The sequence below is a fragment of the Leptidea sinapis genome, chromosome 1, assembly GCF_905404315.1.
Source record: "Leptidea sinapis chromosome 1, ilLepSina1.1, whole genome shotgun sequence".
NCBI classification, from domain to species: domain Eukaryota; kingdom Metazoa; phylum Arthropoda; class Insecta; order Lepidoptera; family Pieridae; genus Leptidea; species Leptidea sinapis.
This window is the reverse complement of record NC_066265.1, coordinates 27,251,021-27,278,213: the sequence shown is the minus strand read 5'-3', so window position 1 is coordinate 27,278,213 and position 27,193 is coordinate 27,251,021. Positions and strand designations below refer to the sequence as shown.

Genomic DNA, 27,193 nt, shown 5'->3' with positions numbered 1-27,193 from the left:
TACTATGGCTCCTGTGGAAGGTATACCACAAGTTTGCCAATGTCACGTTAAGGTAGACCACCAAGCTTAGAGTATTCTTTTACTAATTTTAATGGTAGTGATCGGCGCTTAAGATTGAAACAAGTTTTATTTTCTTATACCTGAAACAAATATACATGCTGTTAGGACTATAAGGGACAAACACAAATATAAATACTTAAATTATTTGATATAAGTACTTAGTGCTATTTACAACTTAATCTTATTTATTTTAATATATTTACACAAAATATAAACAAAAGGAGTGAAAACTAGGGAGAGGAGACATTTAAAGGAAGTTGGGCGGGGAATTTCAGGAGGTATAAAATTGTATAAAGAAGGGCAATTGAAGAATAAATGATCCACGTTTCCCTCATCTAGACCACATTCACACAAGGAATTGTCCCTAATTCTTATTTTAGCCAAAAGTACTGGGGTACAAGCATGATTAAAACGTAAACGACAAATAGTTGAAATCACTGACTTGTTGGGAATTTAAAATTTCGAGAACCAAGGTTTCTGAGGAATTACGGGTTGTAGATCTCCATAAAATTTGCCTTTAGAGTTTTTGGAAGCTTGCCAAATGCTGGACCAACTCTCATGCAACTTGGGTTTCAGGATGGTGCGCAAGTCATGGGAGAAAACTTTTGAGTATTGGAGGGAACCTGTTGCAATAGCTGTCTTCGTTACCAAGAATGCCTGAATGACCTGGAATCCATGCTAAAACGATGTTAATATTGAGGTCATAGCATTCTTTCAAAGATTCCCTTATTTTAAATATAATTGCAAAATGACTTTTAGACCTAAATGGATTTGACGGTATTGATTGAAGGCAATTTTTGGAGTCTGAAAGAATAATAGAATTGTTCATGCCATGAGCCTTAACAAATAAAATTGCTTCAAGAATGGCAATTGATTCCCCAGTGAAAACAGAAGTAATAGATGGGCAGCTGTAACTGAGTATAATTCTTGTTGAAGGAATCCATGCTGCAGCACCAACAGGGCTCATGTCTGTTTTTGAAGCATCAGTGTAGATTTTATGCCAATTTTGAAAATCAGAGTACATTATGTGAGAAAAAGTTTTATTGGCTTCTATGGAAAACTTATCTATACCTAAGTTTAAAATTACAGATGGTTGGAAAGTGAGTGCACTAAAAGGCATAGTAAATAGAGGCAATTTAGAATATTGGAAGAGGGGGTAAGAGAGGTGAGAGAATAATAAGTAACTGTGGAGAATGCAGGGTCTTTTGTGAAGACAAAAGACCCTCATAATAATAATAATAATATTCCTGAAGAGGAATATTATTATTATTATGAGTTAGACTATGAAATAGAGCGGGAGCGTAGAGCGCTGTCAGTGAGGAGTAATATTCTCATTGCTCGCCCGCAGGTTTGCTCGAAGCACAAATAATTTTAAAGAGCTATTATTCTGCCTTGTTCTACGTGTTACAACACAATTAATATAAAGCGTTAATTAGGCTTAATGCTTACAAGATCAGCTGCTCTATTTCAGGATTGATAGACAGTGTTCAAGTCTTAACCTCCAGATATGTGATAAATTATTGTAAAAAATCTGTGGTATGCCATATTTAGCGATGCTGTAGGCTCTTGTTCTTTCTTCGCATTAGATCGCTGTTATATTTTGTTCTTATATATTTTTCTAAATATATAAGAATTATATAGTGTTGTGTCCTAAGTCATAAATTCCGGAAATAGCTCTTTAGCCCTGCAAGAAGGAGTTATTTTGCAGGAACTCTGTCCTAAGTGAATAGCTATTCCACTAATAAAACTGAACTGCATGTTTATCGTACTCTGAAAAATTATTTTCACATTTGATAAATTATAATGTCAGCATCTGTTATGCAGATATTTTGGAAGTTTACTAAGGTAGATAGTAAGCAAATATGCGCCGCAATTTTGGGCAGTATCAAGTCAATAGGTAATATAAATGTTTTTATTGATATGACAATCTATTGCCAATATATAATGAACTAATTTTAATTAGGTATATAAATATAAATTAAAAAATTACTATTACGTATTTAAAAAAAAAAAAAGACAAATACCAAGAAATGTTTTCAGAACAAACGTTGTACGTCGCCACAGTAGACATGTTATCTGTGACGTCGCTGTCTTCCCAAGTGACGTCCTACAATACCCACTATAATGTGTTGTCTATTGGCTTAGCCATTGGCTTAACCACGCTTGTTTCCACCAGTTTTTTTCCTTACTCTAATTCCCTTTGTGAATGTTGGCCCAGATGAGGGTAAACTGGATAATTTGTTCGTTAACTACTGTCATTAAATTCAACCATCTTTGCACTATTTTATAACTGCTAAAGTTCTCCGTCCATTTTCCGTTAAATGTCTCCCTCCCTAGTTTTCATTCCTTCTATAAATATTTTGTGTCCTAATATTATAAAAGAGTAAGATGTTGTAAATATCACAAAGTACTTATACTTAATAATTTAATTGTTTACATTAATTATATTTGTCGTATATAGTCTAACAGCATGTATATTTGTTTCTGGTATAAAATAAGAAAATTAAACTGGTTCAATCTTTTGCACCGATCGATACCATTAAAATTAGAGAACAAATACTCTTGGTGGTCTACTTTCACGTGACAGTGGCTAACTTGTGGTATACCTTTCACAGAAGCCACAGTGGAACCACAGGACAAATAGATTACAAAACAATATTTATGAACTAAATAATTATATGCTTATTCCGATGCTAGAGCATAGCTCTTTAAAGTTACGTTATTATTAAAACTAATAGGTTAAGGGCCCAGCAAAGAAGAATTCTGACAGGTATCAACGGACAATTTTCTAACATTTCGGAAGCTGCCGAGTGTGCCGAAAAGCAAGGCGGCAAGAAGTTGAAAATCCTTTGAACTGACAACACGCATGGAGCTCGTCCACAAATAAATTGACAACTAGGTATATAAAGAAAGCCGGTATCCAGCAATTTAGTTAATGGTTGACTATACGCCAGAACAATACGGCGTGGCAGAACTTGCTAACAGAACAATATGTGACAAAGCAAGGAGTATGCTTCATTGTTCAGGTTTAGCGAAACGTGTTTGGGCAGAAGTTGTCCACCATTTTATTTTATTTGTGTACTTAGTCAGGCCATTTTTTTTAATGGAATAGGAGGACAAACGAACGTACGAATCACCTGGTGCTAACCCTAGAGTGGTCGCGCGGATGACATATGTCATCCATGTTGATTAAACTGGCGGATTTATATTGTTTTTAATATGGGAACAGCTAGCTGGAGCTGAGATTAGTAATGCCTATGATACGCTTCGTGACATCAGTAACGGCCGTATGCTTGAGTGACTTGGATGTGTCAGAAGTAGTTCGAAGTTGCTGGTGGAGAACGCATGTCATCCACGCGACTGCTGACTTGAGTAGTTTTTACTAGTTATATGTTTACAGTACTATGCTTGTTTCATGGTATAATTATAGCATCCTTAGTAATTATTCAATTTAACGAAATTATTGTTCATACTTCTATGTTATGTAATTGTTTTTTTTTTTTTCTATTTTAGACTCAATGATGGCACCAAAAACGGCGAATGGCTGTTGGAGGAAGATGAAGACGTACTCCGTGTTCAGATGTCGACAATTCTGATCACGTTGGAGTCCAGATCGAAAATGTAATCATAGAAGATGATGACGATCATGATTCAGAGTTCAGACGGATATCGAAGCCTTGCACTCGATGTTTCTGATGATGAGGATATACCAATTTAGCCATCAAGTATTATCAAGGTCTTGATAATACTAGATGGCTAAAAAAACAACTCTCTCACCGTTTCATGCGTCAATATAATATATAGCACATTGTACGTGTTCGATGAGGTCCTCAACAAGAAGCAAAATAAAAACTACACCAACGGATTGTATGTCCCTCTTTCTCGATGATGGAATTAGTACTATGATTTTATCTACAAATAAGTGCATACTGATTGAGCGAAGTAAATATCACAGGAATTAATTTTTGGGAAATGCATTAGAAGAACAACCACGAGAAGTAGCAAGTACCAGTCGTGATCGCTGTTTTTTGTGAGGAAGAAAATGTAATAAAACCACACGTATATCTTGTCAAACCTGCAGCAAATTTACTTGCCAAGATCATTGCAAGTGTATGTAATAGTTGTTTCGAAAATTACAGCTAAGACCCTTTTTCTTGATTTCTTTTATTAGAAAACCAATGCAGTGAAAAGCAATAGCAAGCGCTAAAGCACAAAATCTGGAAACACATGGTGGTGGTCGGATAAGCAGTCGAGTTAGACAAGGATCCAAATACAGCTAGTGAATCTCTGTCAAGATGAGATGCTGAAAAATGTAGAGTTGCAATTAAGGAGGAGTTAGATGCTCTCAATGTAATAGTTGTTACGAAAATTACAGCTAAGACCCTTTTTCTTGATTTCTTTTATTAGAAAACCAATGCAGTGAAAAGCAATAGCAAGCGCTAAAGCACAAAATCTGGAAACACATGGTGGTGGTCGGATAAGCAGTCGAGTTAGACAAGGATCCAAATACAGCTAGTGAATCTCTGTCAAGATGAGATGCTGAAAAATGTAGAGTTGTAATTAAGGAGGAGTTAGATGCTCTCAATGTAATAGTTGTTACGAAAATTACAGCTAAGACCCTTTTTCTTGATTTCTTTTATTAGAAGACCAATGCAGTGAAAAGCAATAGCAAGCGCTAAAGCACAAAATCTGGAAACACATGGTGGTGGTCGGATAAGCAGTCGAGTAAGACAAGGATCCAAATACAGCTAGTGAATCTCTGTCAAGATGAGATGCTGAAAAATGTAGAGTTGCAATTAAGGAGGAGTTAGATGCTCTCAACTATAATACTGGGTCTCTAAATCCAATTTTGCTGTCATCTGGAGGACATAGCCAAAATGGCTTCGAAGAAGCTGGACGTCATAAATAGAGCACGGCAATACTTCAAGCCGGCTCACATTGTAGCCCTCTACAAAGCGTAGATTCCGGCCACATATTATGGAGTATTGCTGTTATATCTGGTCTGGCACACCCCAGTATCAGCTGAACCATTTGACCGCGTGCAACACAGAGCTGCTCGAGCTGACGGGCACTCAGTGCTCTGTGATCGGCTCGATCACCTGGCGTTTATGACGGGGAGTGTACTAACGAGCTGTTTCACTTGAATCCTGCCGGCGAAATCCACATTAGCACGACACGCCAAAAATTAGGATATCATCCCCACAATCTGGATGTGTGTCGTTCCTCCACAGTGCAGATTTCAAGTAGCTTTCTCCCACTCACAACAAAGCTGTGGAATGAGCTTCCTTGTGCGGTGTAAAATAGTGTATACACCTTTCTGAAAGGCCGGCAACAGCCCTGTAAATGTAAGATAGGACTAAACATAAACCTCAGTGAAATGGTTCACATGAAGCAACCTGAAGGTTCGAAGCTAAAGACAAAAAGGACTATGTAACTATATCAGATAAATAACAAGACATAATGTCACTTCAGTTAAGAGTTGCTGATCCTCAGGGATTCCTTTTTTACTTTGCGTTGTTTCCCTTTCATGGTTGTATTATTAAATTTATTTTAAATTTTTGGATTCATATTAATCTGCACTGCTTGTGTTTTAGACAGCTTTCATTGTTTTTTGATAATTCATCTATTTATGCAGTGATGTTTAAGGGATAACTTTTAATAATGAAATTAAAGTCTTGTTTCTCACTCTATACTACTACAATGATATGCAACAACAGGTCTTCTTCTAGTATCCTTCAATAAATATCTTGTTTTTTTTAAAGCCAGGTCAATTGTCTTTTTTAGGCTTTTGACATTCAAACTTATGAGGCAAAACTCCCTTCTTCTTTAAAGACTTTTCTTCTAGACCCATGTAACAATTAATTATTTAAATGATATCATATAATATACCTTGTCTGTATGATAAATATAAATGCTAGTAAACTGTTTGACAAGCTATTTCAGTAAATTCATTACGAATCTGGACAGAATCTTCTGTGTGTCCACATACATACATACCTTACTTGAGATTGACACATCTTGATGATGTATTTAGTAATACACCTATGGGCATATTTTATTCCTTCCATAAATATATTCAAAAATGGAAGTTTTTAAGATAGTGGACCATTAAAAACACAGAATTCAATCTATTGCTTTATTTACATCCTTTAAATATTTTGATTTCCCGATTTTAATCTTTTCTTATGCTACTCCTACAAGACGGTTCTCTCTTATTCTTAAACGACGCTCCCGTTCAAATTCCTTCATCCTCACGACATAACTAGAAACAGATATTATTTAATAACAACAAATTAAAAATATAAAAAATAAAACCTAGAGCAAACTATGTTCAAGACTAGTTATTCAAAACAAGTTTTGATTTATTTAAGGATATTAATATTAAATAAGTAATACAATAAATAAATATTTAGTTAAATAAACCTAGATTGGTTTTTTCCATCACTCATTCATTTGTCAGAGCACATATGCTTTGTGTTCCCCTTTATTGAAATTATTATTAAAACTGTATTACAATATCCTCTACTAATGGCGGCACTAAGAATTGAATCAAATAAGAAAAATAAGATGCAAGAAGTAATAAAGTTTAGGTTGCTGTTTTGCATCTTTGGATATTTAAAATGCATGGTGCAATTACAATAATTTCAACTTAATAATAAGTTTCTGTATATTTGTTGTCTGCTTACTAAAAACAATAAAAAATTACAAACTCAAAAACATTGCTTACAATCTTAAGTTACTTAGAATACAAAACGCAACCAAATTATCGATACTCACTCCTGATGTTCACAGTTCAAATAATCATGTTTCTCATGAGCACATTTATATAAAAGAGGCATATTTTTGTAACGGCACACTTGATATTCCAGTAAATGATGAGCGCAATAGTCCCGATGCTGAGGTGGAATCTTAGCGGAAACCAAATCGACTTCGGATGATTTCATTTCTGAAACAAACACTCTATTAACATCTGTATATTGCTTATGTAATCAAAGGACTGAACAATTATGAAAAAATAATAGGTAATTTAGATGGACACATAACACAAACTTATTGAAACTGATCTATTACCCTATTTACCTCGTTGTTGTCTTTCAATGTTAAATCCAGCTTGATGATTATCACCCATGTAAAGGTCTACATCACGGGCTTTGTAAGATCCCATAATCTGCCCCATTATGATTAAAGTAATTAAATTTACTAGTAATTTTGAAAAATAGTTATCCAAAAAGGGTAAATTAACTTTTAAACTATTGTCCCATCCGAACGGGGATGGGATGGTTAATAAACTTTTAAACTTATTACTTATCGATTTGGTTTGGTGGTTTATTATTTTTATGTCACTACTTCATGGAGATGTATTAATTACTCAGTGTAGCTGTCAGCTGCTAAAACACAGATCACAGCTTGGAGCTTAGACTACGGCTTGGAGCTTAGAATATTGACACTCTAGAAGTAGTCTCCGCCCGCCCCTTTAGACAGAAAGAAGAGAAAAGAAAATATATTTATTTGGTTCAAAAACATATTTACAAATACAAAAATAATAATCATATACATAGACATAAACTTTGAACGAAAAGGTCGTCTGCTCAGCTAAAAGTTGTGAAACTACCCACAACGCTGGTATTCTGCAGACGCCTATGGGTTAGTTGCTACGCAAGTAAACATAATAAATCAAATTTAAACAAACAAAAATTAAATTGTGAACAGAAATAAAATAAAATTATGAACAAAATTAAAATTGTGCACATAAATATAATTATGAAACAATATTCATAGCTTAAAAATAAAATTACACAAAAAACAATACATGTAACCCAATAATTTAAATTACTAATAACAAAGAAACATTTTAAGAAAAACTTGGTAAAAAAATCTGAATATTATGTATCATATTTAAAATTCGACATAAAACTACTGCTTATTTGATATCTTTTTCGGTTGATAATAAATAAATACGGAGCTTTACCTAAAAGTTAACCCCAACCAACCCTATCCCCACTTAATAGAGGGCGAGCCTCCACATTTCTAAGCTCCAGGGTGCTACTAAGAAATTTCTTACGAAACACCCAATGCTTTTTGCTCGGCCCGGGAATGGAATAACTACCTATCTATCTATTATTAATACGAGGATGGTCAAAGACATCCATTTTTGACTACAGTTATACGTGAAGAACAATTTCTTAAGATCCTATTAGAACTATATTTATTGTATAATAATTTTTTTTGTGTTAAGAATGGACGAGACGCTGGATGGTGAGCGGATGGTCAGCGGATGGTAATTGATACGCCCTGCCCATTACAATGCAGTGCTGATGAAGAGTTTAGAAAAACCCAAAAACGCTGTGTGGAACTACAATTGCGCTCGTCACTTTGAGACATAAGATGTTAAGGTTCATTTGCCCTGTAATTACACCAGCTACAGCACCCGTCAGAACGAAACACAATAATGCTTATAAATTTCTGCTTCACCGCAGAAATAGTGCCGTTGCGGTGCGCATAATGTACAAATACAAATTTGGAATTATTTTCAATGTCAGCTTAAGAAAATTTCAAATTATCCTTTGAACTTTACATTGAAATACTTTAGGTACCTAATAACTTATCAAAAATGTGAACTCATTTTATTTCCACAATAACAAAAATATCTTGAATTAAAAATGGTGCATTGTGAATTATATGCCTTTTGTATTACATTGAATGGCTCCGTCGACTGAATATAGACGATTCGGCCAACGTCAAGGTGGAGAGATTTTTTATTTTAATTTAGCTGGTTGAGGTATATAAAGAGCTGATTAAAAGGAAATGATCGGTTGATATAGCAGTGGTTTTTTTTTGTGAACTGAAGAATAGGCAACAAGAATTAGTACGGTTAATAATAAACACCTATAATATTAACTACCTTGTTAGTATCTAATCTAAATTTAAGAGAGATATGTGTGAATGTAAGTGGGAATATGTGCCTAATAGAAGTGTAGAAAGTATAAGATAGAAATTACAATTTAATATTATTGCGGGAAATAAATTAGTAAAGAATCTTTATGAAAGGGGAATGGCATAAAGTAAGAAGAAAAGGAATGTTGATGGGGCGAGGGATATCCTTCGGTAGAAGGTCATATACTTAAAGGAATTGACATTTTAGGGCCATAGAAAAAATATGTTCAAGAGTACCTTCCTCAAGGCCACATTCACAAATAGAATGGTCCTTTTCCCGGATCTGGGACAAAAATACTGAAGAAAATTATACGCCTTTATAAGCAGTTTCGTTTATGACGGCAGTCGGCATCTTTTGAGCAATATTGCTTGATTGTGATGGGATAATGTCCTTCTCACATTCTCTAATCTCAGAGCAGTAAACATCATGATTAATAGCGCAAAATTAAAAGAGTATTAGTACGCAGACAGGCCGATATTTTTAACCTAAATGTATGCATTACATAGTTTCATAATTGGATTAGAATTACCTATCTTTATTGGATAATTACATAACTAAAGTGAATACAAATTTAGAATGATTATCAATGTCAGCTAAAGAAAATGCACATACAAAATAACTTCGTCTTCATGGCAAAATGAGAACATAAATTGCCTCACAGCTGCAATGAATAGTAGGCATTTAACCATTATCTGATATTATGTCACATCTATGTTATTCAATTGTTTTAGGAAAAGAAAAAAATTGTTCATAAAAACAGCAGATAAGGGCTGCGGGATGCATAGTTTTTGCGAAAACGTAGCACTTTAAATATTGTATTAAAATATAATGCTGCTTCATTTTTGACTACACATAGTCATTAGAGATGACCTAAAGAATGTCTGGTTCAAAGCATAGTATACCCATTACCCATAAAGTTTCACCGTGTAAACATACAGAATTCTGTAATTTGAAATAATAATTCTGTACAAAAAATATTTGTATTTATATTTTATGAGAATTTTTATATTATTGTTATAATTTTTAAGTGCCCAGACATAAGTATTAGTGAGATATATTTTTGAGAGGTGATAAGCATTCATTTTTTCATCAACATCAATATTTTCTGTCTATGCGGTATTACGTAACGGTTTGTCTATACCTCCATTAGAGTAATAGTGTTCTGTGCACGCGACGCTGAGTGACGGCTCCGATCCCGCGACGGTAAACCGTCATTCGTTAATCGGCATAGTGTTTAAATTCTCTTTGGTGTTTTATGAAACAAATAGGCAAATGTTACATTTAACAGACATTTATGATTAATCGGTTTAATGCAAATAAATAATAATCAGGAAATATTCATTACATTTCCATAGCAAAATGGTGAAACTAACTATAGAATTGATACAGAGTTCCATGCAATATATGAACCCCTGTAGAGATCGAGAATTGGATCTTAGAGGTTAGTTTTTTTTGTGATTGTTGTGAACATTGGGTTGTGCCTCGCTATTATCACATATATGCTATTTATTTGTTTTAGGCTACAAAATTCCTCAAATTGAAAATATGGGGGCGACTTTAGATCAGTTCGATACAATTGATTTTTCTGATAATGATATTAGAAAACTAGATGGATTTCCTTTACTTAAGCGATTAAAGTGTCTATTTTTCAACAATAACAGGATTGTGTAAGCGAAAAATAATATATTATTAATATAATAAATTTAAGAAGTTAGTGTGTTAATGTATATTTCGATATTTGAAATCTGATTTCGAATAATCAATGTTCATTTTACAGACGTCTGGGTGAAAATTTAGAGCAATATATACCAAATCTCGATACATTAGTTTTGACTAATAACAATATTTCGGAATTGGGGGACCTAGATCCATTAGCTACATTGCCTAAACTTAAATCATTGTCTCTAATGCACAACCCAGTAGCAAATAAGCAGCATTACAGGTATTTATATAATTCATATCCAAAAAGTAGAAATATTTTGTTGTTACAAGTAAACATGTACTTTAAATTATACTATTGACGTGAATCAGTCTATAACTACAATACTTTAATTTTAATTCCAGGGCATATGTAGCATTTAAGTTACCAGAGTTAAGGCTGTTAGATTTTAGAAAAATCAAACAAAAAGAAAGAGAGGAGGCTCTTTCTCTGTTCAAAAGCAAAAAAGGGAAAGAAATGCAAAAAGAAATCACAAGAAAGGCAAAAACCTTTGTGCCCGGTGGAACCATTCCAGATTCAAAAGTTACAAGTAAAAATAATTTTCATTATCTGTTAGAATTTTGGATTGAATTTAAGCATTGTCTTTGATTAGATACATTGTTTCATTGAGTGTTCTTCTGTACTGTATTTTAAGTTCTGATGATCTTTTACATTATTGCTGCTACCATTATACATAAAACAAATTCAGACACCATACTGACACCATGTTTGTGTAGATTTCATTTGGCAAGTATGTTATCCATTGCACATGATGCCTTTTTGCCTTCAAACTGTAGTGTGTGAGCATTTATTTGTGTCTCAAGGTGGTGTAGTCCAATCAAGGTGGTGCTAAGACGCTAAGAAATTTTAATGAAGCCAGTTGTAGTGGACAGGGCCTATCACTTACATGGTAATCTCTTGCCTATCCTGGTGTCTCGTTACTTCCCATTATAAGAAAATAATGGTGCTCAAGGCAGTTATTTCCTTCCATGTACCAAGAAACTTTTAAACTTTTTTGTGGTGTGCACAAGTTCATAAATTATGACATGTATCCCCATAGTTAAACTTCTAGTTTACTTAGGTGTTACTGCAAATAGTATCAAAAATAGCATCTCTGAGATATAAATGTGGAATGTATTTGCACCAAATAGGTGCACATGAAAATTTTTTGTGAACTATAGAGGGTGTTGAAAGGTTACTTACAAGTAATTTATTTATTTGATAGGGTACATCAAATCAATTATTTGACCATCAGCCATGCTTCAGCTTTTTAATTTTATTGGAGATATGACACAAACATTCTGTGTCAATTGTATATTGTTTGTTTGTGTTTGGATCTATTTTAATACTTTGACCATTGTCATAATTTAATTTGCATGAAATCTATGAACCATATTATGATGTAAAGAGAGACTACATTTTAATCCCATGAAATAATCTTATAAATTATAATGATTAATCACATTAATGTTACAATCATACTCATGCATAATTTTTATATATTTATATAGATCTTACGCCACAAGAAATACATAAGGTCAGAGATGCCATTAAAAATGCTACTTCATTGCAAGAGGTTGAAAGGTTAACAAGAATGTTGCAAGCTGGGCAGATTCCTGGGCAAAAACCCTTGCAGGCTCAAAGCACACAGAATGGACTGCGTAAGATATTTTTATTATTATTTCTATTAATTTTTTAATGATATATATGTGACAGACAATTATTGGACCTAGTTGAGCTAAAATAAACAAACTGCACTAATATATATATATATATATATATATATATATAAATCTTCAGTTTGCTATCAATTGTCTAAATACCTATATAATAATTGCTTCTATAATCCATGATGCAAATGTAAATTTAAAGAACTGTCATAATTATTATAAAGAATATACTAAAAATTTGTGTATCCTTCACACTGAATTATTTAATTATCTTTTATTTGTGTGATGATTGGTCTGTACATTTTGGCAACTGGGTTTAATTGTTTTAATGATACATTCAAATAATGCTTTATTTTATTGCTAATTAGAATTAGATTGAATATTATTATTAGTTGAATAATATATTTATAAAATTACTCAGCAGCTAATGAAGTGTATGCAGTAAATGTGATTACAGAGATGACATTAGAGAAACATATCACCCACACAGTTATTGCAGATTTAATGCCATGAAAAGTTTACAGTTTTTAATATTTACTAGGCAATACAAAACACATCAATGTATTGGTGAATATTAGTGATGAAATTGGTTGACTGTTGGCCAATTAGCTACATGATATGGACTATCTACTGATCTGCTTAAAACTTAATATCAATAATCATAGAGCCATATAAATTGTGGGGACCAAGTCTCATAAAAGCCATCCATCTGTTCCACTGATCCACCTGAAGTTGTCTGGGCTGTGACACTCTACACATCAACCTAAGATATAATATGAAAACTAGTCCAATCAACAATCAGATTGCTCTGTGTTGTGTGAGACTGATGATTGTAATTTCAACATACTTGTTTGAATCAATCATTTCCATGTGTTGGTGATGATTAAACAGTGATATAATTATTGTTAAAAAATGTTTGTGTGGTAAAGGTTACTATAACATAAATGACTTTCTTAATGATACGACAGCTTGGGAATGGAGTGACCGCCCTCAGGCCATTAAATAATAAGTTTAATTGTACAATATTACTTTGTAAACATATTTATTCGATGAAAAAAAAAAGCCCGCTGAGTTTGTTGCGCTCATTCTTCTCAGGTCTGAGGCATTCATTTTGGAATGGGTGGTAGTTTTTTGACTTTCAATAAGCGATGTCACATCCTATTTTGAATAAAAATATTTGAATTTTTAATGGTGGTGATTCTTGCATTATAAGGCTCATGAACTCCTTTTTCTCAGTTAGATCTTTAAAATATTTGGTAATTTTGACCTACATATTATGTACAATAACATGCTTTTTTATTAATTATCTGATCCTATTATTTCAGAAGATGAAGATGAGGCAATGGATACCAATCAATCTAATGGTCAATAGGGAATTGCTAGTCCCGGATATTAGCTGTAAGAACAGATAGATACTTTGTTTTTTCATTTATTTTGCTGAATCGAACAGACCTTCAGATTATAATGCGAGTGAAAGAAAAGATACTATACAAAGAGAAACAACTGTAGAATTATTCATAATTCCAACTTCATTTCAAAGCCTGCATTTATTAAATAAAGTTTTTCAATATATTTATGATTTTTATTTTAAACACATACAAAAATAATTCCATTTCATATAATATAATCTAATGTTGCATAATCATTTAAATATCTGTAAGACAGTAGTTTAAATATTATTTTAAAATTATGTCAATATAGTTATACAAAAAATCCAGAATCCTAAATTATTGTATTATTTCTTCTAGAAACTTATTCATAAAATCTTCGTCCCCTGCGTTTAGAAATACTGTGTATGACATAAATAATAAAATGTTTCGACCCATAAGTTGTTTGATGGAAGGTCGCTTAGCTGGTAGTACAGATAACATTGAGTCAATCACATCTTGAATACCCCGGTCATATACATTCAAGTCAATTGGATGCACACTTCCACTAGTGATTGCTTTCACTAAACCAACTAATGTCTGAAAATATAATTAATATTAAAAAAAATATAAGATGGTACTTAGTTTAAGTAATCACAATTACCAGGCCGCTCAGAAAGTTTTATGAAAAAAAGTTTTTAAATAAGGCCTCATTATCAGCATCACATCAGCTGGAAGACGTCCACTACTAGATAAAGGCATCCCCCAAAGATCGCCATGACGATCGGTCCTGCGCTGCCCTCATCCAGTCTATTCTGGCGATCTTGACCAGATCGTCGATCCATTGTAGGGGGGTCCTACCAACACTACGCTTTCCGGTACGTGGACGCCATTCGAGGACTCTAATGCCCTAACAGCCACCTGTCCGTCGAGCTGTGTGCCCTGCCCACTGCCACTTCAGTTTCGCAACCATCGGACTATGTCGATGACTGGTTCTCCTACGGATGTCCTCATTTCTGATTGGATCTCGCAGGGTCACTCTGAGTATAGCTCATAACTGTAATTATTTAAAAATATGTGATTATTTACGAGTAAAAATACCATCGCTCGAATTTCAAATATCCCTCCATATTTCTTTGAGAGCTGTAATGAATTATCGTGTCTCTTTGAAAAATGGATCTGCGTTAGGAACATTTTCGTGCGATGCTTTTTTATGACTTCAAATTGGGCCTTAAACCAGACGAGTCATTTGATCGACTTCAAATGGTGTTTATGGATGAAGGCCATTCTAAAGCAACCATCTATTTTATTACCGTTATTGTTATTATCTAGTTACCGTTGGCATAATGAATTAAAGCGCGGTCGTCTTTGTTTGTTGGGGGATGAAAAAGAAATGGTCGTCCTTCAACGGCTGTTACCGAGGAAAATGTGCTAGCTGTGAAAAACTTAATTCTATAAAACAAACGTATTACATACGAAGAAGTTTGCAGCATATATTGCAGATTGGATCGCAAAGCGTTCACAAGATTCTACACGAGCACTTTCGCAAGAGGGGGATAATTTTGCACTGGGTGCCGCACAAACTCCCCGTAGCTTAGAAGATGACCCGTGTGGAATGGTGGCGTGACAACAATAAATTTGGAGGCTTGTCTCGGCGCGTTTACGACACTGATCACTATCAATGCGATCCCGAAACTAAGCGTCAGTCGACAGTTTGGCTGTTTAAAAACGAACCCACGGCTACCAAAGTGAAGCGATGGAAGAGCGCTAGTTTCTTCATTGTGGCCCTGTATTGTCGATTCCATTACGAAATCAAAACTGCATTAACGCCGAATGGTATATATACTACAAAATGCCTGCTTGAAGTTTTCACCGCCATGAGCCACATGCGACCGAATTGCGGGTTCCGCGGGCTATTGTTTCACCACGACAACGCGCTCGTGCACTTTACGCTTAAAACAAGGGACTTTCAGGACACCACACCGGTCAAAGTCCCGGATCACCTACTTGCTGTCTTCATCTAGCTCCGAGTGAAGACTTTTTATTAATTAAAATAAAAAATAAACTGAAAGGGATCCAGTTTTCATCGCCGAAAGATGCTCTAACAGCGATCGAGAAGGCCGTAGGAGAGGTGTCTGCGGCACACTGGAATAAGTGTTTCGAAAACTGGTTTAGACGCAACGAATTTGTAATGAAGCTGGTTGAGAGTTCATTGAAAAGGTTTAATAAAATTATTTTATTCGTATAGGGTATTTTTTTTAGTTTCTCAAAACTTTCTGAACGCCCCACGTATTATTGTATTGTATCTCCGTGATTGAATTGGACTTTTAGGTAATCGTAAGCAAATGGAAAGATTACTAACTTCAGCATCAAAAGCTCTTTTATGTGTGCACATTTCATATAGCAAGCAGCCTAGCGCCCACACATCGCTCTTCGTGTCATATGGCTCACCTTCGCAGAGTTCCGGTGCTAAATAATATGGTGTTCCTATGACTGTCGACGTTTTCTTCACACTGAAATGAAAATTAAATAAATAAAAGATCCTCGACCTAATGCAGCTTTATAGTTTTAGAATTTTAACGAACTTCTTCGACACCATAGGTAGGTATATTATATAGACCACAGTAGTTACAGAAGATTCACTTAGGTAGACTACCTACACCTTAATAATAGCTACTTTACATTCCCGCTATTACGATTAGGTTTCAATCGTACTGCATTAGATTTATAACACATTGATGAATCATACATTCATCATCACATGGCAAACTACGATATACCTACTGTAATTTTTGGGTACCTACCTGCTCAGTGCTCAGGACTGGGTGCGCAAACAAGACAGCAGCTATTTACTTGTGGATGTTGCATGCTAAGCTATTTGCTAGATGGAGGTTGAGGATAAATGACACCACCAATTACCTGCCTTGCTAAAGATAAAAAGAATATTCCAAGAGAAACTTAACTACAGTGAGAGTATGTCGACATTTTAATGGGCAGGGTGTATCAATTATCATCAGCTGAACGTCTTGCTCGTCTCGACTCTTATTTTCATAAAAAAAATGAATTATCTACTTAGAACACCATTAAAATATGGATTACCCAGTTTTTCGGGTAATGCCCCTGTTTATTTTCCGGTCACACTGGATGTTACTATCACACGTTGTGGAGGTTTTGTGGTCCAAACATCGAATTAATTTGTATTATGAAAAGAACAAAAAAAGTGTGATTACTACTATTCTATCTGTGAAATGTAATTCCTTGACACTTTTTATGTTCCGTAGTATTGTTTTTACACATTTACACAACGCGCGACGGCTTTTTTAATAGTAGATTAGTAACCAAGGGCTGTAAGGCATCAACTATAGCTCGAGATATTTAGGGGCACGAGGGCGCATATAGTTCGAGGGTGCAATTGATGCTTACACCCGAGCTAACTACTCTGCTCTACATCTCGATTGTGAGGTAAGTAGAACAAAACTGGCATTACAATAACAATATTGTTAATTGCTGCTTCAGCTTCCATTTTCATTGAATCGGGAGTGCAGCATATATCTTCATCATTTGCAGAACTCATGTTTTTTTCCTAATTAGCACGTAATTATAAAAAAAAAATCCCAAAAACAAACAATATTTAAAGTAAAAGTTTTCTACTCCCGCCTTTTTAATTTTTTTTTTGAAGAACGAAATTGAGCTTCGCTGTTCGATATTTAAAATTGATGACTATTATACTCATACGAAGACAAGGCTGAATAGCGAAGCGACCTCTTTTGACATTGGGCTGAACGCATGATGTCTATTGCCAGTATGATGGTTAGATGTACGCGAACTTTTTGAAAGAGTGAAGAGTTTTTTTTTTAATTACTTACCGCCCTAGGGCTTTTCTAGCTACATTATTACCCTACAGCGCTAATTGGTCACCTACAAGCCCCATTTGGGAGTAATAAGGACCTACTTACCGAATATGAGAGATGTAAAATAATTTATTGAGACACAAACTGATCTGTCACAGACGATGACAATTCTCATAATGGCCGCCTGTCGGCTTGTATTAGTGTATGTGCGTGGGGCTATGTATTTACACGTTAATCGGCTTGTTTTGCTGCTACACTGTTATGTAAGGTGACACGGAGTCGTTATTTTTTACTAGTCCGTGAATTTGATTAAAAAAATAAAGAAAAGTAGGTATCTCTACCCTTATAATTGTTATAAAATTTATGACATACTCAGCAATATGGCATGAAAGTTCTTCGACTGCAAACTTCTCATCCTCCCCATGTTAATATCTGGGGAATTTTAAAAAAGGGGCCGTAATACTTGTTGTCATGTAAAAAATTAAGAAGAATACTTTCGACATATTGATATGGAAACAGTCATCAATTAATTATCAATAAAACAATTGCGTTTTTATAGTAAGTACATTGACATATGCTGAGCTTAAGCTACGACAGACCAATGCAAAAGTCAAGTTTGCGTTTTATCACACTCAGCTAAGTTTTACGTAAGTAAACTCTAAGTACGCCTCAGCCTTAGTATTGAGTTGGTATACCTACTTAAATATTTTTGGAGACTAAAAATGAATTCCATATACTTCTGAAGTCTTGTTGGGTTATATTCCCTATAGCAATTGCTTGGATTGTTAATTGTATTTTCTTAACAGAAATAATCTTACTACTTAAGTTAGGAACGTACTTACAAAAATATTTTGTTTACCTGGCCAGCATCTTTGATATTCCAAAGTCGCCGATCTTTACTATAACACCATTCTTCCCAGTGAGTAGAATATTCTCAGCTTTTATATCTCTATGAATGATGTCCAAACTATGAATGTAATTTACCCCTAATAATACTTGACTATAGTATAATAATATTTCCTGAAGACAAAAAACAATGCATGATGATAAGAAAAAAAAACATCTTGAATAATATTATTCGGTAAATCAGAAACTTAGGTGCCTTCGGGACGATTCTTTAGGGACAAATATATATTGCTTTAGTTTATTTTTAGAGTCCCAGACTAAGGGCCTACTGCTAAACTGCTGTTTATTTTTCCATATATCATCATGTAATCGGCTGACACGCGTAGTTTTTTACCATGTAATGTCGAACTCTTTCTAAATTTATATCCTGTAGAGTAGAGCCGTGCAAGGTCCTGCATAATCATGCAGCATTATAGTGAAGATCGGTTGACGAGTCGAATTTTGCTGTCATTGTTCGAAGTTCAGTATAATAGATATTTGCTGTTACTGCTTGAATGGGTCTGAGGAAGATGAAATGAATTATACCACGAGTTGCCACTAAACAGTTACCGTCAATTTTCTATGGGCAAGCTCAGTTTAGGCCTCATACAGTTATTATAACGAATGACGACGAAAGAAAGCGAAGAAATGAAAGAGGTTGTGTGTGGCGAGGTGAGTGAGAGAGATAGGAGACCAGTAACTGGCTTTCGTTTGCTGAATGTAGACAAGGCCTTGGAGTATCATTGTGGCGTTTGAACTAGAGTCAGCCATAGCGATTACTATCGTATAGAATCAACTTTTCAACGTACGTCATAATTTGCCCCAATATCCGTTCCTTTCTGGGCCAGTTCAATGCTTGCTTCTCTCTGTAGGTTTGTTAAATAATTGGGGACACATATCACAACCATTTTGTTATACCAATTTACTGCACTGTGCCGTTAATTGCTTGCTAGTGTGATGTGAAACGGATTATACTATCGCATTATTCATTTCATTCTTAGGCCGCGTTTCCACCTGCAAGATAAGTTCCGCGAGAAATGTCCCACAGTCTATTTAACAGTAGCTTGCAAGTGCTGTCGTGACAGGATCTCGCTGCTTATCGGTATAGTTTCGTATATCTCGCTGCAAGTATCGCCCGCATGGCTTGTGTTTTTGTTTAAATTGAAAATAATGAGTCATCGGTAAAGTCGTGAATGGTCTCGTGAACAAAACTATTAAGTTAATAGGATTTTATGAGTGCAATCGTTCTTTGTGGGACAAACGGCATGCGGATTATAAAAACCGAATTAAAAATATCTCTGTGCTTAATTATCTACAACTGAGAATGAAGTCCAAAACATCGCAGCATCAAAACGAGTCTTTCCTTCGGTGATATCGAATCTTTGAAATGTGTGTTTTGTGACTTGTTTTTTTTATAACGTCACCAAGTTTCACTAAAATAACACTTCCAAATCAACTGCGGTCATACGAATAAAATTGAAATATTGTTGACCATATCCCAGTTGTATTTCACGTAATAAATTATGGTAAACACCAGCTTCACATCTCGTAGAATTCCATTCTCGAACCCAAATTGATATTTTTTTCTTATTCAACAACAAAATTATTAATGCAGCTACTACACGTGCGCGTCTTGACAGTTCCTATCGCGACACTCGTAAGCTCTCGTGTGTAAACACCTCCGCGATAAGTTGCGATCGTATGATCCGCGAGCTTCTCGCAAGACATTTATAGAAGAGATAAATTGCAGATAATAACTCATGCAAGTCTTCCGCGAGTTTGCTTGCAGGTGGAAACGCGGCCTTAGTGGCGGGTCTTCCTCGGGTGTTCCTCTCGAAACACAAAATTAATTATTTTGGGAACTTTTCCTTCCGCGTTAGTTAGTTCCATACGACAACTCGTAGATAGTCTAAAATTACTCAAATTTTCAATGACTCTCTATCCTTAGTTTTTAGTCCGAACGAAAAAAGAAATGTACATGTACATTGTTTAATCTAGGTAAGTACATTGTCCCAACAGTCTTGTTTAAAAACATCCACTTTGAAATCTTACGCCAATGCTATTTTAATTCATAAAAACAAATAAAATCCAATTATTATAGCAATTAAAAGGTAATCTATTTTCTATAATACGATTGGAAATAAGGTATATAGCCACATACCTCTTGTTTTATTAATTTGGGGCATCTTTGATACATAAATTCCGCTAAATTTCCGCCTGTTGCGTACTCCATAGAAATAAAGGCATAGTTTTCTGCGTAGTGATAATCATAAAACCTTATGACATTGGGATGTTTCAATGATGACAATATCTTCACTTCGTTTACAATATCCTGGAATTAATAGGTCGAGATATTTTCATGGCTATTTAAGAGTTTTTAAATGAAAAAATTGTGAAGTAAGTTGTGGTAGATTATTAACATTAACAAATAACTACCTATACAATAAAAAATGACCCAGCGAATCGGGTATTCACAGCTAGTAATAATAGATTATAGTAGTGTTGAATGTAAAATAAGTAGTAATATAAAACTCATTAGACTAGTTATTGAGAGTTCCGTATCCTAAGTATTACCATCGATCGTGAACCCTTTAATATGTCTGTTAACAGGCTGTACCTACCACATAAACCGCGATACATGCCATACTTTTTGTACAGGACGCCGCTAGACTAGATTATCGCCTTTATTTGCCGGGAAGCAGTAATGTGTAAACATTATTGTGTTTCGGTCTGAAGGGCGTCGTAGCTAGTGAAATTACTGAGCAAATGGATTTAACATCTAAGGTGACGAGCGCAATTGTAGTGCCGCTCAGAATATTTCTTTTTTCAAGAATCCTGAGTGTATATTGTAAATTTGCAGGGCGTATCAATAACCATCAGCTGAACAACCTTGTTTCGTCCCTTATCCTCATAAAAAATACATATAATATGTGCAAACATACCAGTTCACTATTGAAGCTATAATAACAAAATGTAATTAAACTAAAATGTCTGCCATGCAAAATAAACACGATAACTTTATTTTAAAAAAGCAGATACTAATTTACAAAAAAAACCTTTAAGACCATAGTTTTTATATATCTCATATGATGATGCATCCTTTATGTATGAGTCTAACTTTCGCTAGACCTGTTTTTTTTTTAAAAAAAACATCAGAGCTAGCATATGCCTTATCAAGGTGGTGTGAAAAGGAAGTATTTGCCGTTTTTTGAATTTCATAAAATAATACCTCCACAACTAAATGCCACCAAAAGAAATGGGCAAATAATGACTTATATGTCACAAATTATTAGTAGCAGACTTAAAATTTTCCACCACTATTGTATTGTATTTATTTATTTATTAGGAAGACCAACAGCTATTACCTATCTTATATGATATTAAAATACATAACTTCATAGTTGGCTCATGCCAATTATAGGTCTCTACCCGTAGTGACAGAATGATTGAATTCAACAATACGAATAAACAACGTTATAGTAATTAACTAAAATACAATGCACAATTTAAAATAATTACAGAATTGAAACAGTTAATACACAAGTAAATATTCAGTGCCATTACATTACTACTTTTAATGTTGTACCTAAATACTGATTAGAGAATCGCAGGCTTAACATGCTCCTGCTGACATAAAGTTAGACTGAAAAGGATTGATAGTCTGATAGTATTGTATCATTAAAGAAGACTCGGCCTTCATCATTATTTTAAAAATCTTACCTGGTCGTGCGCTGGTATTCTTATATTGAGCTCTATGTCTTTGACGATTGTTAAAATTTTATTTCTTTTTTCACACAAATAAACATTTCTGAAATATAAATACATTTTCTATTATAAATAATTAACTAACATCAAACTTAAATGTTTTATGCTTGTATTAATAATATTATGTTCACCCATAGCTGCCTTGCCCTATTGATTTTAAAACTTTTAAATTAAATTTTCTTAATCGTTTGCTTATGTCCATATTAAATCCAATTATTTCTTTAAGGCGAACCACGAGCTCGAAGCAATTTTACTGTCAATTGTATTCATTTATTAAAATTAGATTTCGTAAACGAGGGTAACTTAATATTTTGTTTTGTTTTTTTAAGTTTGACAATTTTAAACGCCCTATCACTGTTAAATCATGGACTATAGCAGTAATGTAGCCTTCAATATATTATAGTCTCTAAATTATTAGATTAATTATATAAATTTATAATCAATCGGTCAGCCATAAATTGTAATTATTGTGCCAAGAGAGAAACGTGACCATTCTTTTTATATACCAATATTCTTTAATTGTAAGTCTTAAATGATATTATATTTTTACATCTAGATAGACTGTGACAGCTGTGAAAACGTCGAAAAAAGTTGAGTTCGACAGTTTACCTCTATTTTTAACAAGGCACGCAAACTAACACAAAGTGACATCCAAATCACGAGTGTAAGAATCACGATAATAAACCTTGTTTGTCTAACAGCAAGAGGCGCTGTCTAGATGTAAGTATAAATTACCTAAGTTATTAGTAATAACAATGCCAATAAGGATAAGCCTGCAGAAAATAGATTCTTTATATTATAATAAATTAATTATGTATTTTCTTCTTATAATTAGAATGTAATAATAATGCAAATAAAAAAAAACGTCAGGGACTGTGGACTAAGGCGGATGTATTTTTAAGAAAACTTATGAGTAGCAACATTGACTGAAACATGGCATCTCTGGGTCACTCTTTCTATTAAAAATAATGTTTAAAATAATTTGCTAAGAAATATCATCAATTTGCACATAATATGCAAATATGCAATGCATATATATCTAGTAATTTCTAGTTTAACAAAATGTTGGTAACAATTTTACGTGTCAACTCGAGAACTTTTTGAATAAATTAAGCTACATAGTCAATAACAACCCGATAGATAAATTTTTTAGGGAATTTTATTTTGAGTGTAGTGTATTGACATCCAGTCCAAAGAGAATTTGAAGAGAGACGGGAGTGCCATACAAAATAATGAGAAATGTCGCTTGTATTGTATTGTACTAAATCTTGATACCAACATAATCAACTAATGACGACAGCTCTGAGCTGCTAATATAGGTAATAACAGAAGTTAGTTAATTTTAGGCTTTAAATATTTTTTTGCACATCATAATTACAATATAATATAATAAAAAGGATTTTAAAGGATAATAAATTTATAAACTATTTTAAGATCAGAAGATAAGAAGGTTTAAGATAAACTGATAAATCAAAAATATAGATAATTATCATAAAAATTAAATAAATAAAAATAAATTTAATAAACATTTAAAATAAAATATCGACAATCGATAAAAAAGTGTCAAACACTACAGATAGATTATATTATTATGATTTTTATTCTAGATGAACTAAATCAATACTCTATCACTTTTAATCACTCTTGAGCAATCTTTATTAACTTATTATATTTTGTTCATAAGAGCTTGCCTTTCTTTGTCTAAAAAGAATTTAGCCATGAAAATTCTCTGACCAGCCAGATTTTAAACCACTTAATATTGTACACATTTTTTTATTACATGGTATGGCTTAGAAAGCCGTATACATTTATTGTATAAATAATTAAGCACATTACCCTGAATAATACACGAATAAAGTAAAAGAAAACGAAAATTCGTAACAAAATTGTTAACAGTCACTTTTATTTTGAATGAATGACATGTCACATGACACTCAAACCAAACAAACAAAAGAGTCGAATATATGTTAGAGCGAGACAGCGTTTGCCGCCATTATTTTTAGTGCAATGCCATACATATTCGAGTTTATTAGAGAGTTGCGCCAGGCTGATCCAGTCTGAACTGAGAATGTGTTAACAATCATTGTCACTATCATGATATCGACAGAGACATTAACCTTGTCATGTAGAGTGCTATGGAATGCACAGTACAGCGGAAGGCGAATTCTAATCGGCTATCGGTTGCGTGCGAACGTCTCCGGGTGTAGTGCTACATAGCAAAGATTAGTTGTTTCACTCGTGAGCAAACGAGGAACATTACAATGAGTGCTATCAATTGGATTCTGACTGATGATTGCCTATTTCCAATAGCACCGTCTATTGATTATCTTATTAATATTTTGCGGTTTACAACAATTTAACAACAACCTTAATGTGCATAACAAAATTTTAGATCGAGTTTTATGCAATGAATAATAATGCGTTTTGTGTCGTCCAAATCCTTTAGTTCCTGAGGATCCCTACCATAAGGCTTTGGCAATCAGCATTGATTTTGTACAATTGAGTACTTTAAGAGTTGCGAATCGTACTGTTCAATTACCATAAAGGTGATTATGATCAGGTTCGTTTCGAGCTATCCAATATTCACTGGGTTCAGTTATTAACGGATTGCTCCATGGACGAGGCAACTCAATTATTTTACAACACTGTCTATGATATCAGAGATCTTTATGTTCCACAACGTACTGTATATGACAGTAAGTACCCTCCATGGTTTAGTGGTTCCCTTATTAAGAGAAATTTAGATATCTCAAAAAAATTCAAAGTGCATGGTAATTTATCGGACCTTTCGTTTGCTGCGTGATAGAGTTAAAGCAACCAAGCGCGATTGTTATGCTACGAAAATGCTATATTATATATATACTATATTACTTTTTACCTTAAAATTTTTTGGTCTTACGTTAAAGGTTGAGTAACAATTTTCCCTAACACATGTCCTATAGAGATTGTGTTAAAGACTGAGGACCTGAAAATATATGTGAACTTCTTTCTTCGTATTTTCAATCCACTTTTTTGCAGGCGACGAGCCCATTAAACATTTTTACTGAATGTGATACTCCGGGACTGTATGATCTAGATTCAATTGAGGTTAAGTCCGAAATCGTGCTTTAGATCTAGTGAGCACGCAGCTCACTAGATCAAAGCAAATTTGCTAAACAGATCTCTTGCCGCCGGTATTTCTAGTAAAGTGCGCTGTCGAGCTTGCCACCCGTTATACTATTATTCCAGAGATACTTGAGTGAACGTATCATACCATCTTGTTGGAAACAGCTTTTATATCTCCAATCCAAAAAAAAACCTGAAGAATAATGTAGAAACTTCAGACCGATCTCTAAACTATGCTCGCTAGCTGAAGTACTAGGAACCTATAGTTTATAACCATCTACATAATACATAGCATAGCATCTTCTTTTAGTGCACAGCAACATGGTTTTCTGAAATGCAGATCAACCGACACTAATCTCATAGTTTTTACTGCATAACTTAACTGAAGGTATGCATAACGTCATCATGCGAACGCCATCAATACAGATTACAGCAAAGCATTTGATCGTATAGACTATAGAGTATAGAACATAACATTTCACTCAACTAATTACTCGGTCTTGGTATTAGAGGTGACCTGTATGTATGGTTCTCCTCATATGTTAGCAACCGGACACAATTTATTGTTTTGAATAGGTTCATCTCCTCTTGGGTCATTATTCCATCGGGTGTTCTACAAGGCTCACTTCTCAGAGCCTTGCCATTCGTATGTTTCATCAAGGATATTGTCGCATGTTTTGTGAACTTTAATTACCTAATGTTCCCTGACGACATGATAATATATCGAGTTGTAGATAATGTTGATGACGCACTGCTACTTCAGAAAGATCTATTAAGGCTTTCTCGTTATTGTGAAATTAATAAACTCGATCTTAGCATATCTAAATGTCCTGGTACTTAATTTAACCTGGAAAAAATTAGACAAATACCTACGAGTAGACCACGTCTCTGATTTAGGTATTATCATCGACGGTAAATTAATTTTTGAACGTCACGTCAATCATATTGTCAAAAAAGCATCCCAATCTCTTAATTTTATTTTAAGAATTTCGAAGGCTTTTATTAAAGTAGAACTATCGATCCGGATAGCTAGTGCCAACAACTGATGGGATTCAATCCAATAGTTGAGAGAAAGCGGGCAGAGTTTATCAACAGAAATCGTGTGGTTTTCATCTCGCAATGGGCTCAGCCACGAGGTGTTCTATCTCGGCATTCTTGCAGGCTCTCCATTCTCCATTTTCAGACTGGTTGGGGCCTAGGATCTCACATAGGATCTTTCACTCTGCTAAATCTTTAGCCACTCCAGTAGGTTTGAGATTGGGCTGGCAGATATTAACGCATTCGCCATATAGCGTTGACCTTGTCTTTTCAGATTTCCATATGTTACTCTCTCTTTAGAATTCTTTAGGCTGTGTCAGCTTAACATTAAGATAGGACTTCCAAAACTATTAATCGTCGCGTTTTTTGATCAGAAGCCCCAGAATCTCTACAGCAGCGGGATCATGTTACTACTAACAAGATGGAAAACGAACGATAATAATTTCTTATTTTATTGAAATTCAAAATAAATATAAAAACACTTATTGAAAGTCAAAAACTACTTCCCATTCGGAAATAAATAAAATCCCTTCCACACAAACGTGCTAAAACTTTTGCTAATTCTTTTGAATTTCATAATGTGTAGGTACTTTTTTTAGGTACATTTGCTTTGAACATTTTTTGGGATCATGTTGTAAAAGCATATACATCTTCTCACAAAAGACTTAGGTACTATCTCGACTTAGCCGAGTAGTAGGCATTACTGCTTAAGATATAAACATATAATATACTGTATTTTTTGACCTGTTTCGTTTTTATATTTTGATTAATCTTAATAGGTGTATATAAGTGTAGGTGTGAATAAATAAATACACCAA

The 27,193-nt window shown here is 34.1% G+C and overlaps 3 protein-coding genes and 1 long non-coding RNA gene across 4 annotated transcripts; 2 read left to right on the top strand and 2 right to left on the bottom strand.

Annotated features, from left to right (window-relative positions):
* The first annotated feature begins 2,203 nt into the window (after positions 1 to 2,203).
* Positions 2,204 to 5,618, top strand: LOC126969939 (uncharacterized). The gene is made up of 2 exons (XR_007730497.1): positions 2,204 to 2,959; positions 3,574 to 5,618. It is a non-coding gene; the product is annotated as an uncharacterized LOC126969939 (long non-coding RNA).
* A 564-nt stretch (positions 5,619 to 6,182) lies between these two features.
* LOC126969886 (NADH dehydrogenase [ubiquinone] 1 beta subcomplex subunit 7) lies at positions 6,183 to 7,412 on the bottom strand. Its single transcript, XM_050815490.1, has 3 exons — positions 7,141 to 7,412; positions 6,838 to 7,006; positions 6,183 to 6,322 (listed from the first exon to the last, which is right to left on the bottom strand). The coding sequence occupies exons 1-3, from the start codon at positions 7,235 to 7,237 to the stop codon at positions 6,244 to 6,246; spliced, it is 345 nt and encodes a 114-aa protein (XP_050671447.1). The 5' UTR covers positions 7,238 to 7,412; the 3' UTR covers positions 6,183 to 6,243.
* Positions 7,413 to 10,211: 2,799 nt separating this feature from the next.
* On the top strand, positions 10,212 to 13,936 carry LOC126969812 (U2 small nuclear ribonucleoprotein A'). The gene is made up of 6 exons (XM_050815380.1): positions 10,212 to 10,436; positions 10,515 to 10,662; positions 10,773 to 10,937; positions 11,060 to 11,244; positions 12,206 to 12,355; positions 13,690 to 13,936. The coding sequence occupies exons 1-6, from the start codon at positions 10,355 to 10,357 to the stop codon at positions 13,734 to 13,736; spliced, it is 777 nt and encodes a 258-aa protein (XP_050671337.1). The 5' UTR covers positions 10,212 to 10,354; the 3' UTR covers positions 13,737 to 13,936.
* A 133-nt stretch (positions 13,937 to 14,069) lies between these two features.
* LOC126969904 (serine/threonine-protein kinase Nek8-like) lies at positions 14,070 to 22,292 on the bottom strand. Its single transcript, XM_050815530.1, has 5 exons — positions 22,188 to 22,292; positions 20,629 to 20,799; positions 18,442 to 18,602; positions 16,094 to 16,244; positions 14,070 to 14,331 (listed from the first exon to the last, which is right to left on the bottom strand). The coding sequence occupies exons 1-5, from the start codon at positions 22,290 to 22,292 to the stop codon at positions 14,092 to 14,094; spliced, it is 828 nt and encodes a 275-aa protein (XP_050671487.1). The 3' UTR covers positions 14,070 to 14,091.
* Between the last annotated feature and the right edge of the window lie 4,901 nt (positions 22,293 to 27,193).

What these genes read in the sequence shown, in the direction of transcription:
- LOC126969904 (XM_050815530.1), bottom strand. Translation starts at nt 22,292, where the DNA reads ATGTATTTATATTTCAGAAATGTTTATTTGTGTGAAAAAAGAAATAAA. An exon ending in GAATACCAGCGCACGACCAG is followed by an intron (nt 20,800 to 22,187) that starts GTAAGATTTTTA and finishes TATTAATTCCAG; the next exon opens with GATATTGTAAACGAAGTGAA. An exon ending in AAAGAGCTTTTGATGCTGAA is followed by an intron (nt 14,332 to 16,093) that starts GTTAGTAATCTT and finishes TTATATTTTCAG; the next exon opens with ACATTAGTTGGTTTAGTGAA.
- LOC126969812 (XM_050815380.1), top strand. Translation starts at nt 10,355, where the DNA reads ATGGTGAAACTAACTATAGAATTGATACAGAGTTCCATGCAATATATG. An exon ending in TCGAGAATTGGATCTTAGAG is followed by an intron (nt 10,437 to 10,514) that starts GTTAGTTTTTTT and finishes TATTTGTTTTAG; the next exon opens with GCTACAAAATTCCTCAAATT. An exon ending in AAGCACACAGAATGGACTGC is followed by an intron (nt 12,356 to 13,689) that starts GTAAGATATTTT and finishes CTATTATTTCAG; the next exon opens with AAGATGAAGATGAGGCAATG.
- LOC126969886 (XM_050815490.1), bottom strand. Translation starts at nt 7,237, where the DNA reads ATGGGGCAGATTATGGGATCTTACAAAGCCCGTGATGTAGACCTTTAC. An exon ending in CATTGAAAGACAACAACGAG is followed by an intron (nt 7,007 to 7,140) that starts GTAAATAGGGTA and finishes TGTTTGTTTCAG; the next exon opens with AAATGAAATCATCCGAAGTC. An exon ending in TTGAACTGTGAACATCAGGA is followed by an intron (nt 6,323 to 6,837) that starts GTGAGTATCGAT and finishes ATCTGTTTCTAG; the next exon opens with TTATGTCGTGAGGATGAAGG.